This window comes from Lacerta agilis, chromosome 3 (assembly GCF_009819535.1).
Source record: "Lacerta agilis isolate rLacAgi1 chromosome 3, rLacAgi1.pri, whole genome shotgun sequence".
NCBI lineage: Eukaryota > Metazoa > Chordata > Lepidosauria > Squamata > Lacertidae > Lacerta > Lacerta agilis.
The window spans coordinates 110,630,920-110,644,311 of record NC_046314.1 but is presented as its reverse complement, the minus strand read 5'-3'; the positions used below and the strand labels follow the sequence as shown (position 1 = coordinate 110,644,311).

The 13,392-nt window shown below is 38.9% G+C and overlaps 1 protein-coding gene across 5 annotated transcripts in view; it reads right to left on the bottom strand.

The window, feature by feature from the left end:
- The window catches only part of KIAA1841 (KIAA1841 ortholog), a 36,071-nt gene extending 24,135 nt beyond the window's left edge, over window positions 1–11,936 (bottom strand). Inside the window, exons 1-2 of one of the 5 annotated variants that reach the window (XM_033145140.1) lie at window positions 11,662–11,936; window positions 11,072–11,187 (exon numbers count right to left, since the gene is read on the bottom strand). Coding sequence is in view for 4 of the 5 variants with exons in the window: in XM_033145137.1 (XP_033001028.1) it covers window positions 7,903–7,929 (27 nt within the window). In the remaining variant the exon portion in view is untranslated. Of the gene's footprint in view, window positions 1–7,902; window positions 8,038–11,071; window positions 11,188–11,661 lie in introns of those variants that run through there. The other 4 variants (XM_033145137.1, XM_033145139.1, XM_033145135.1 and 1 more) reach the window with 4 other exon arrangements.
- Between the last annotated feature and the right edge of the window lie 1,456 nt (window positions 11,937–13,392).

Below are 13,392 nucleotides of genomic sequence, written 5' to 3'. Positions count from 1 at the left end.
AGTTGGATTAAACTAATGAAAGTTATCCCAACAGCAGTAAGGTTAAACATTGTTATTGACATTAAAATCCAGATTCCAATAAAAAGAAAACAGGAAATTAAACTACACTTGAACCAAAAAGAACCCTATTTTATTACTTATTACAGTTTAAAAAAGCAGCATCCTACAGCTGTGGTTTTCAAACTTTTATCATTTACAGAACATTTTCCACATCAGCTTGTCTGCCAAGGATTTCCTTCATGGCCAACACGTATCCGTGCTTAATCCAGAAAAATGTTCAGGAAACACACTCCGTTCATGAGAAACATTGTTCAGTTCTGCTAGGCACCACAATCAATCCACTGGAATTGAGAGCACACTGCAGAATACTCTGACCCACCACAATGCTATGGGTTCCACATGGGAAGACTAATAATATTGAGCAAACAACATTGCTAACTTTGTCACTGATGGAAGCCTGATGAGCTTCTGAGAAACTCAAGGTATTTCTCCAACAGTTTGACAACTGCTATCCTATACCAATATTAAAAAATAAAACTAAGAATATAATTTCTTCATATGTTAAGATTTACCCTGCATAAACGCAGTGCAAGTCTTCCATTTTGACACTTACAACAGAAGGGGAGAAAAATGCTTCTCAGTAGGAAAGTGCTATGTGTTGCTATTTATAGTCTCCCATTTCTTAAATAATGAATCACAGCAGAAAGCAACCATGTGAAAATTCAGGAAATTCAATTCTCTTTAAATGGGAGTTCCCACAGGGAATTTCTTTTACATTTAAAGGGAAAAGGAGGAGAATAGAAACGCGTGAAGATGCCAAAATATTCTGGAGGAAATACTGGAAACCGTTAGGAGGAAAAGGACCAGGAATAGAGGGTGAATCTGTGGCTCCGGAAAATGAAATTGAGAGCAAGTAAAAAACCTGAATTCAAACTCCCAAATCTTTTCAGTGTTACAAGTGTAACCTGTAGCTAACTTTAAAATTGTAGTCCATTTTAACTGCTAACATTTATTGATACTTTTAAACACCTCTAAACACCTTCCCCTGCCTCAATTTCCCCCTTCTCCCTCCCCCCTCCTTTTCTTTTTTCCCTTTTTTTTCTTTTTTCTTTTCCTTTTTCCTCCCCCCCTTCCCTCCCTCTTTTTCCCTCCCCATCTTTCCCTTCCTCTTCTTCCCCCCCCTTTTTTTCTTTCTTTTTCTTCTTTCTTTTTTCTTCCTTTTTCCTCCTTCCCCCCCCCTATATTTTCCACCCCCCCCCATTCCCTACTTTACATTGCTGCAATCTATAATTATTGAACACATACAAATAAAGAATGAGCTTGTCCATCTTATCGTGGAATGTTAATGGATTAAATGAAAAGAAAAAAAGAAACAGGATCGAACATATACTGGTAAGGAAAAAATTAGACATCACATGTCTGCAAGAAACACATGTAAAAAAAGACCATAGGAGAATTCTGATAAATCCAAAACTGGGATCAACTTTCGCGGCATCGGATAATGTCAAAAAAAGGGGGGTGGTAATGTATATTAAGCCAAATTTGGAACCGGAGCTACTATACAAGGATGAGATTGGCAGGATACTAATAATCAAAATTAAAAGTCAGGGAGAGGAAATAATTGTAATTGGAATATATGCTCCTAATGAAGGAAAGGCAGAATTCTTTAGAGAACTGGAGGGGAAAATGTTGGAGTACGTTGGAAAGAAAATGATACTCATGGGTGACTTTAATGGAGTAATCGATCCAGAGATAGACAGATCATCAAGTAAAAAAGGGAAAAAAGAGGGGAAACTACCACAGAGCTTTTTTGAATTGGTTAAAACCATGGATTTGGTGGATGTATGGAGATTTAAGCATAGGTCTGAAAAGGACTTTACATTCTTCTCAGAACCAAACAATTCGGCTGGTAGGATTGATGCCATTTGGACGACAAAAGAATTAATTGCAAGGATAGGAAAAACAGAGATCCTAACTAGAACTATATCAGACCACAACCCAGTTTTGCTGATATTAAAGGGAAGAATCCAGCAAGAAAGGAGAAGGTGGAGATTAAATACCACCTTATTGAACGATGAGAACGTTGTAACCGGGGCCAAAAAAGTAATGGTGGAATATTTTGAACATAATTGGAACAAAGAGGTTAATAGACAGACAACCTGGGATGCAGGAAAATCAGTCATTAGAGGCTATTTCATTCAACAAAATATTATAAATAGGAAAAAGAAAGAGGAGAAAAAGAATAAAATAACAGAGGAATTAAAAAAGAAAGAGAAAGAATTGAATAAGGATCAGAAGAATGAGAAATTGAAACAAGAAATCAGATTACTAAAAATTGAATACTCCAACATAATAGATCAAGAACTAGAATGGAATTTAAAAGCAATGAAACAACGCTGCTTTGAATTTGCTAATAAACCAAGCAAATTCTTAGCGTGGCAGTTGAAGAGAAAACAAAACGAGAGGTTAATTACAAGATTAAAAACTGAAGGAAATTATATTGATGATCCTAATTTAATAATCCAAAGTTTTGTAAAGTATTACGGAAACCTGTATAAAAAAGGAAAACAAAATATAGAAGATATGGAACAATTTCTAGCCAATCACCAATTACCAACTATTACAGAAGATAAAATAAAAATACTGAATGCCCCGATAACAATAATGGATATTAAATACGCAATAAAGAAATCCAAAACAGGGAAAACACCAGGCCCTGATGGACTACCAGCTGAATTCTATAAAAAGATAGAAGATACAGTATGCAAACAATTAAAAGAACTATTTAATGAGGTTATAGAAAAAGGGGATGTACCGAATTCGTGGACAGAAGGATTCATAACATTAATTCCAAAACAAGGTGGAGACCCAGAACAGATGACAAGCTATAGGCCAATATCGCGGCTGAATAGCGATTATAAACTTTTTACAATAATATTGGCAAATAGATTAAAAGAGGTTTTGAAAGATACAATACATTATAATCAAGCGGGTTTTCTGCCGGGAAGATACATCCAAAATAATACCAGAAACATCATTAATATCCTAGAATACCTGGAGTTTAATCATAATAAACCAGCAGCCCTAATGTTGATCGACGCGGAAAAAGCGTTCGACAACATCTCATGGGAATTCATGAAGAAACAAATAAAATTAATGAAATTAGGAGAAGAGTTTGAGAGAGGGATTGGAGCAATCTATAGCAAACAAAGTGCAAGCCTAATAGTCAATGGAAACATCACAGAAAAAATTGTAATTGAGAAAGGCACGAGACAGGGATGTCCCCTCTCCCCATTATTATTTATATTGGTGCTGGAAACTCTTCTAAATTTAATCAGAAATAATGGAAAAATTAGAGGAATTAAAATAGGTGCAACGTCTCATAAAATCCGGGCATTCGCGGATGATATAATAATCTCTACAGAAGAACCTCAAGAGAGCATTCCAGCAGCATTGGAAACGATTAACATCTTTGGGAAGCTAGCTGGATTTAAGTTGAATGAGAAAAAAACAAACCTTTTAATTAAAAACATGGGAATAGAAGAAGCCAAAAAATTACAATCACTAACTGGTCTGGAAATTAAAAATAAGGTTAAATATCTGGGCGTGTGGATCACACCAAAATGCATCAATCTATATCAGGATAATTACACCAAGGCATGGAATGAAATAAAAACCAATATGGAAATATGGAATAAGCTGTACCTCTCGTTAACAGGGAGGATAGCTGTGGTAAAAATGAATATTTTACCTAAGATGTGTTACTTATTTCAAACCATCCCTATATTAGGAGGAATGGATTGTTTTAAAATATGGAGGAGAGATATATCCAAATTCATCTGGAGTGGAAGAAAACCAAGAATAAAACACCAGATCCTTATAGATAAAAAAGAGAGAGGTGGTTTTGCTCTCCCAGAATTAGAGATATACCATGCAGCTGCCGCCTTAACATGGCTAAAAGAATGGATAAATCTGGAGAACTCTGAAATACTAGAATTGGAGGGGTTTGATAACCGCTTCGGGTGGCACTCCTACCTGTTGTATGGGAAGGTAAGTGCCCATAAAGGATTTCTAAATCACATCATAAGAAAGTCTTTGTTTAAAACCTGGACAAAATACAGATGGATGTTGGAACCCAAAATCCCACTATGGACATCGCCAATTGAAATAATTACGGCCAAGAGAAAGAATATGCAGGGCAAATGGGCAAGATATAGGACACTAATAAAAGAGGAAAATGGAAATATTGTATTAAGGGAATACAAAGAGATAAGCAACCAGCTGACAGGATGGTTACAATACTTCCAGTTGAATGAAAGGTTTAAGATAGATAGAAAGGAGGGGATAGCCAACGAAACATCCAAATTCGAGACGCAGCTAATTCAATCTAAAGGGAAATATATCTCCAAAATGTATGATCTGATACTAGAGTGGGAGACCAAAGAAAAGTGCCATGATAAAGTGGGCCCAAGATATTGGGCACAATATTTTCATGACACAATGGGAGAGGCTGTGGAAGGAAGACATGAGATTCACAGCTTGTATCAATTTAAGGGAAAATGTCATGAAAATGACATATAGGTGGCACTATAGCCCAATTAAACTATCTAAAATGTTTAAAAACCAGTCACCCTTGTGTTGGAAATGCAAAAGTGGCATGGGAACGTACTTCCACATGTGGTGGGAATGCGATATAATTAAGGAATATTGGGGAAAAGTTCATAATGAATTAAAAAAACTTTTGAAAATCTCTATTAAGAAGAAACCAGAAATCTTCCTCTTGGGAATACTACCTCCAGAAATTAAATCAGAGAAAAGAATGTTAACAATGTATGCCCTTACAGCGGCCAGAATTCTCTTAGCAAGAAATTGGAAGAACGAGAATAATCCCACAATATATGATTGGCAAGCTTTAATGACAGAATATATGCAGTTAGCGGTAATGACGGGAAGAATGAGAGGTCAATTCAATCAAAAGACACAAAAGGAATGGGAAGGCTTTATTGACTATTTAAACCAGTACAATAACATCAAAATTTCCTGGCAATAGAAAGGTGAAATCTATATATACGTATTGAATATCAATATATTATCAGAAAGTAATAGAAGATCAAGTTGGATGTAACAAGACCTGTGTGAGAAAAAGGGTTAAGATAAAGAAACAAAGAGTGTAAACGGAAGTCAAGCGTATGTAATTGTATTGTAATAATGTTGTAAATAGTAATCTTAATCTAGACTTTCTACTTTTTTCCTTTTTCCTCTTTTTCTTCTTCTTTTTTTTTTTCCTTTTCCTCCCCCAATTTTTCTTTCCCCTTCCCCCTCTTTTTATTTTCTTTATAACCTTTTTCCGCTTGCTTTCTGAACCCCCTTTTAAGATTAGCTCTTCTTTTTAAATACCGTCAAATTATGTGCGGGTTGTATCTTTTTCTTTATGTGTGCTTCGAAACTAATGTATATTCTGTTTTTTTGTTGTTTAATAAAAATTTAAAAAAAAAAAAGAAAAAAGAAAATTCAGGAAGGAGGAAAAACAGCCAGGGATAGGGGCGAGAAACATTAATTCCAGTTCCATGATACAGCAAATTTATTTTATCTCACAAGTATTCAGTGTAAAACTGAAGTTGCCAACTTCTATCCATTGGCAGCTCTATTACATTTATTCTGTCCAGGGAGACATATCATTCTAGAAAAATAAGCAAAGTTTCTTTTTTACTGTAACTTTAAGCCACCAGAAAATGTGTCTCTCTCATCCAGCAGCACATTATCCAATGATGACTGCAGGCTTTGAAAGTTGCAAAGCAGCTAGCAAACTTTCTCCTGGAGCATACCCATTGCTCAGGTATCAAAATTACAGAAGACTGAATGAGACAGACATGCTGTTTTTGTGGATTACATCAAGCTTTTGAATTATTTCTGTAATTTTGCAGCTGGTAAAAAAAAGTCTGACCCTGTTAACCATAACTAGTGAGCAGCTGAACTTAGAAGATTGAATGACTTGTGAATGTAATAGGTTTTTAGTTCCGTTTATAACAAAGCCTAAGCAAAAAGTGCAGTTGATACTGTGAAATTTTAGATTACAAATTATATCTTTATACTTTTTTTACAGTGCCATGAATACTGATGTCACTATATAAATAACAATACTGTAATAAAATACAGTACTAGGAACTTAAATAACTAGAAATAAATAAAATTCAATCCTCTATATAGTGGGCAACATTGATACATACATAAGGCTTACTTCCTCATTCAGAAGTAATCCAGTCTCTCATTTAGAGGAGAGCAGGGCCTGATTACTGCTGAAGGATCAGAAAAAACAGTATATTACATTGCCACTGAAATTTCTGCAGTGCAGTAGCATTAAATATAATGGGATTGCATTTACAGACCATACAGCTTGGTCCTCAACTGATTTCAGTAATGAAGATTACTCCTTCCCACCCCCCAAAAAGAAAAAAAATACTCAGAGCACTTCATGTGCATTATCACATTAAGCCTTAAAGCAAACACGCACAATAAGCCAGAATGGTTCTTCCCTATATTACAGACAAGGTGAGGCTTCAGAGAGTTCAGAAAAGCAAGGGGATAGAGATGCTGCAATTTGAATCAGAGGCCAGCCCTCACCAAAATTTTCAGTGCAAAGGGGAGGTTAAAGAAAGGCAGTGGTCACTGCCTGAAGGCCCACACAACTAGTTTTGTAAAACCAAAGAGACACTGAACTTTTGAAATAGGAGTCATCTTTAAAAGCAATGGGTTTTCGGGGGGAATTCTTAGTATTGGGCATAAAGCAAATCTTCTGCTTCCTGAAGTAGTTTTCTGGAACTCTGTCCACGTGTGCTCCAAGAGCATAAAAGGGGTAAAAAAAAAAACTTTGCTATTAGCATATAATTAATTCATATAGGTTCTCCAGGTAGACAGACAAGTAACAAAAGAAAAGTGCATCTTGTTTGTAGTAGGAATAGGACAGGTATGCAGTAGGGCTATAAACAAACACTCATTTCCAGCTCAGAGGAAGCTGCATCTACAAATAAAATAGTTGTTCCTAACTTGACACATGCTAAATTCTGTCAGGACAGCAGCAGTGAGCTCTGAAAAGTTCACAAAACCAGACCTGAGACTTACCCTTGATCATTTAAAAGAAAATCCTGCCTAACCTGTAACACAACCAGGTCCAACACCTGTTACTACCTCCTTCTCCAGGTATAATAAAGCACTCTGCTGAAACAACTATCTTGCCTTGCTCAGGCACTCAGAAGACAGGACATCTTCATATAACGTGAGGACCCCCCCCCCCCAATCTTCTGCAACACTCACAGCGTCAACAGCCCAGGAAAGAATGAAGCAGCAGCAGCACAGCTTTGACTCTTTGTGCAAGGATTAGACCCCGCCCATATCCATTTCATCACAAATAAAATTTTCATAGAGGGGACAGGCCCAATCACTTAACTGAGGGAGAAGATGTGGTTCCTTTCTTACAATGCACCCTGACAGAGAGTGTAGTCAGAGAATGCTTTCTATGGTGCTGAAAGCTCCCTAGTCTTCTACAAATACTAAAGAGACATTGAATCCATTTGTACTGTTTGGTTTCCTTATTAGTGATTAACAAAAATGTTGCCACAATGTCAGCCATTACTCCATAAAACCATGCCTCTTGGCTTTCAAATACCCAGATGTCTAGATGAATGCCAACAGCAGCAGCAACAGCAACAACAACAACAACGTTGGGACAATATGCAAACTAAACCCAGCTAAAATACCCTACCCTTAAGGTCTTCCCAAAAGCATGCACCTTATCATCCCATGGCTTCCTTACTATAGTTATTACCATGATATGAAAAAGCCTTTGTAGACAGTTATTAAAAATATATCAGTTAACATAGCCTCAACACAGAGAAAACCCAATACCTCAGCATCTCTCAAACTATCAGGCATCTTAGCTGTGCAAAGCTGACAGGTGCTCTGACACACGATGATAGTTCCAGACAGGCATGAAGCTTTTGTCTAGCAGCAACATGCTTTGTAAAATGCAACCTAGATTTGGCTCTGTATAAAAAGATGAATAAATAGGTTGGGGGGGGTAAGAGTTACAGACACAGTTTCATCCACTCAAGCACTCCTTTATAGCCATTTCAAACAACGACCATTTATACATGTGGGATAGCCTGCTCCTCTTTCAAGAGCCACTCCCAACATACATTGCTGTTTGCAGCACATAATGTAGAACACATCAGTTTACTGCTCAGCAAACTGAGATTACCGGTAGTTCTGAGGATGACCGACAATCAGCCTCAGGCTCCTGAATTCCTTCCATCACCAGGGCCATCAGAAGGAGACTGGATGCTTCCACTTCAGATTTAACTAGAGTTTATCATTATGTCAAAATCCGAAAGCTGTGGTTAATCTTAACAATAACGAGTGGAAACAAGCCAGCTTCAAAACCCATTGTTTGAAGATGGCTTGTTTTCACTAATGGTAGTAAAGACTCACATTTTGTCTGGGTTCAGAGATCACAGCAAACTATTAATTTAGGACAGAAGTAAAAACTTCTATACCCCTATTTTTTGGCTGTGGAAAGGGGGATGGGAGAGAGAATGCATGAGCCAAAAGATCATTAAGGTTCATTTCCTGTAATGCTAAACTTTGCTTTAGAATTATGTCCAAACTTGCCTATTATAAAGGCATGCAAATCCACATTTCCAGCATGAGCATGGAGCATTCTACACATAGAATAGGCAGACTCAAACTGATCACAGAAAGATGACTGACATGGAAGATAAGAAGCAGCCTTATGCCAAGTCAAGCCATTTGGCCACCTAATTCAGTAATACTGACTAATGGCGTCTTTCCAGGATTTGAAATGGGGATCTCTCCCAGCCATACCAGAAGATGCTAGGAATTGAACCTAGGACCTTTAAAATGCAAAGGAGATGCTCTCCTTCTGAGCTGTGGCCCTTTGAGTGGCCAATTATTGAGGTTGACTTGAATTCAATCCTAAGTAAGAGCAGTACATATCAATGGGGCTATTCCAATTAAATACATTTAGATTCAATAAGACTCACTGATTTCAGGAATACATTCTAAACTCTGTAACTTAACTAGGTTATGTCTCATAGAGCTCATTTACACTCTTTGTATAAAAAGCTCTGAAAGGAAAGTAAGCTATATATGGGTGTGAGTTATTAGAAGAAAAATAAAATTTTAAGAAAAGCCTTTAAACTGATGTTTGAATAGCTAAGGCAAGGATCAGTTGCACAACATTTACCCAACAGTAGGCAACATTTTTAAAGGAGAAAACTGAAATGCAGTTTAGTCAGATACCTTTCTTATGTAAGATGAACTTTATTTGTAGTAGAAAATCATTGATATATGTAAAGTCCGAAATAAAGCAACTCATTCAGTCTGGGCCAAAAGGCAAGCTATAGAAAGAGAAATAAAAATAATAGTAAGTGATATTATTGTAAATTCTCCAACTCATCACATAACGACCCATACAACAACAAAAATGTATGACCTATAATAGGGTGATACTTAGAAAAATGAAGTCCATATCCATCACCTTTAATACACCTACATAATTTGTTCAGCACTATGGAATTGTAATACCTAGGAATCATACAGCTGGATATAATACAGCTGGATAAAATACAGCTGGATTTAAAAAAGCCCTAAACAGCCTCGGTCCAGTATGCCTGAAGGAGCGTCTCCACCCCCATCGTTCTGCCCGGACACTGAGGTCCAGCGCAGAGGGCCTTCTGGCAGTTCCCTCGCTGCGAGAAGCCAAGTTACAGGGAACTGGGCAGAGGGTCTTCTCAGTAGTGGCACCCGCCCTGTGGAACGCCCTCCCACCAGATGTCAAAGAGAAAAACAACTACTGTACCAGACTTTTAGAAGGCATCTCAAGGCAGCCCTGTTTAGGGAAGCTTTTAATGTTTGACAAACTATTGTATTTTAATATTTTGTTGGAAGCCGCCCAGAGTGGATGGGGAAACCCAGCAAGATGGGCGGGGTATAAGCAAATAATAATAATAATAATAATAATAATAATAATAATAATAATAAAAATATTGCCCTTAACAAATGGTGAAAGTTCCCTTCATCCAGTATTTCCAAAATAAGCCAATTATTCAATACATCCTTAAATTAAAAAGTGACTTTAATTTAAAATTTGCACATTTTTGAGCCTGTGTTACTCCTTCCAAATCATTATTTATTATTTTAAAATTATTTTATTGTAGAAAAGTTGGCATAGGAATTTAAAAAGATGCTTTGTAGCCAAAAGATAAGAAAAAGAGAGCAAACAGCTTTTCCTAAATCTAAGGTATTAAATTTGTTACTGTAGCTACAGCCCAAGCAGCATGCTAGAAGGAATGAAGACACACATGACAGTTATTTGTTACTGTGCTAAACAGAAAACTAGCTGCTAGATGATTCTTCAGAATGAAGTAATTCACTTCTATATGGAAGAAATTCCCAGTTAGCTAGAACTGCTCTGAAACCAGTTACTGGTTCAAAAAAAGTTTTGGAGCAGAATTTAGTACAGTATTAGAAAAGCAAACACCTCAGACCAACGAGCCACACAAAAAGAGGCAGAAAATAATATCCTGTAACACAACGGAAAGAACCTTCCTGGGAAAATAAAAATTTGTCTGATCTATCCTTATAACTGAATTACTGGTTTTTGTTGCACGTATGATCTCCCCCTCCCCTCGCTATACCTTGTAAATTGTAAATATGAAGTAGTACAATTATTTCGCTATAAACTCTAAAAAAGCTTATTTAGTGAAAAGCAAATATATTATTGTATGCATTTTGTTTGTTTTATATAAATACTAAATAAAATGATTATAAAAGAAAATTAAAATTATTTAAATGTACATTAATGTCACCTATCTGTAATGTGTCAGATTTTGTTAGTATCCTTCAGAAACGAGGTTATTCACATTAACCGAACTGAGGAAACCATCATGCTTGAAACAAAAAGCACTGCCTCAGGACAATAACTGAAAAGATTTATTTTTTTTATGTTCCTTCCCACCATACATCGTCACTTCACTGCAGACATTGTTCTGCTCACCTGCAGCTCTTATAAATGCAACAGTCTAGCTGAAAATAGCATCTTTGGAATGTAGAAAGGGCCCTTGAAATCTCACATCCTTCATAAATTTCTTTCTTTTTAAAAATTCTATTTCACTATAAACAAAATAAACAAAAACGGTCAATTATCTTGCATACATGACCCAACAAAGAGCATGTGGATAACACATTATCCAAGATATTATTAGCCAAAATAATAATAATAAACATTATCCAAAATAACAATTGAGATACAAAGCTTTTGATCAAATACAAAACATAAAAGAAAAAACAACCCAAAGCATCCTTGTGGCTGTGATATCATCATCATCTATTAAATTTCCATACCGCCCTTCATCTGAGGATCACAGGGCATTTCTCAATATAATACAGTAGCCTTTCCAACATCGAAGTTTTCCCAGAACAGGTAAGCGATAAGTGTTTTTCCTATCCTGAAAAGGTAATGGAGTTACGACCGCTTCATAAATTTCTGAAGAGTCTAAACTCTTTGTTGCATAAACACAGACAAGAAGGGGTGGAGGTTATCCAGAAAGCAGAGCAAAAAAAACCCCCCACAAAACCCCTAGTTACCTGAAGGATGCTTCAAAGCAATCGAGGTGCTGCCAACTGATGGGATCCGAAATGCAGTGAAAGCGCCTCTCAGGAAAACACTGTGGCAGGCAGGGCAGGGCAAAGGACCAGACAGATATTATATCCTGAGGAGAGAAAGAGAGAGACAAAGAGCCAGAGAGTATCACTTCGCCTGTCGCATGGATTCAGCTCTGCCGTACTTTCCTGCCTCCAAAAAGGAAATAATTAAGGCAGGTTTGCATCCCAAACCGAACAGTAGCACCACCCTGGTCCCCTGACCGGATCTTTTCCCTATCTCCCTCTTCCCTGCATTCCCCACCCTGCACCGCCCCACCTCCCTGGGTACTGGAGGAAGGGAAATATCCATTGCGACCATCACCCCCCAGGCTCCTTCCCTCAAGAGCTTTGCCCAGAGCAATGCAAGCACACGCCACACCGAAGGGTTGCCCCCCCCCCTTACTCCTGTTATGTCAAGAGGCACCCCTGGCTGGTTGGGAAGCTGGAAGAAGACCTTACAACCTGGGAAACCCAGCCAGATGGGCGGGGTATAAATAATAAATTATTATAATAAATTATTATTATTATTATTATTATTATTATTATTATTATTCCAGGGAACTACCTGACTTCACCTCCCCCACCCCCAGGAGGCCAAGACGCAGGACTCCCATCTCCAGCCTGAAACCCTGGGGGGAGCTGCTGCTGCTGCTGCCAGTCCGTGCGGGCAATACTGAGCTGGATGGGCCCACGGTCCAAGGCCAGCTCCCCATGTTCTTAACTTCTTGGCTCTTGGGACCAAAAAACAACAACCCCACACTCAATAAAATTAGTTAATACTACACTATCCCCTTCTCTCTCACACACGAACTACCCAAGCAAACCCAATTACCACACAGCAGTTTTAATTAAAAATAATAAATTAAATTAACCACCGACTGAGGGAAGCTCCTGACCTTCAGCGCAAGCTAACTTTTATTTTATAGAATAAAGGTAAAGGGTTTTTTTTTTCCGGGGGGGGGGGTTGCAGTGTCATAGGCTAAAGTGAGCCCCACCCCCGCGCGCTTTCGCCCACCTCCTCCTGCCTGCCTGCCTCTTTCCCTCTCTCTTTTTCTTTCTTTTCTCTCCCTCCCTTTGGCAACCCACCTCTCCCACTCGCTATACCGCCCTTTTCTCCTCATAAAAAAAGAAAGGTTGGTTGTTGTGGCGGGCGGGAGTGGCGGCCCTGTCAGTCACGCCGCGCCGGCCAATCCTCTCGCCGCGCCGAGCCCTTCCCCGCCACCCGCTCTCTCCAAACGGGCCAATGAGAGAGGCCGGGGAGGGGAGGGGCGTGAGCGCCCGCCCGCGGCTTGGCTTTGCCGCAGTGCAGCGGCCCCGTCCCTTCCCTTCCCCTGCCGCCCTTCTGGTCTCTCTTTCTCTCTCTCGCTTCTCCCGCGCCGGGAAGCCCCGCCCCCTCAGCGTCCGGTCGCCTAGCAACCGGCGGCATCGGGCCTACTGCGGCGGCTGCGACGCTGGCGGAGCCTCTCAGGGAGGCGTCTCTCTCTCTCTGAGGGGGAAGAAGGGAGGAAGGCGAGAGCTGTTTGGGGAAGGGAAAAAAGCGTGAAAGGGGACGACCTCGCCTGCGAAGCCCCCACGTGTGCTTGGTCGTGACGTCACCCGGGCCCACCTTACCTGCGGCGTGACGTCACTCGAAGCGCAACCTCCGCCTGTTGAGGTCAAGTTGTTTCATTCATA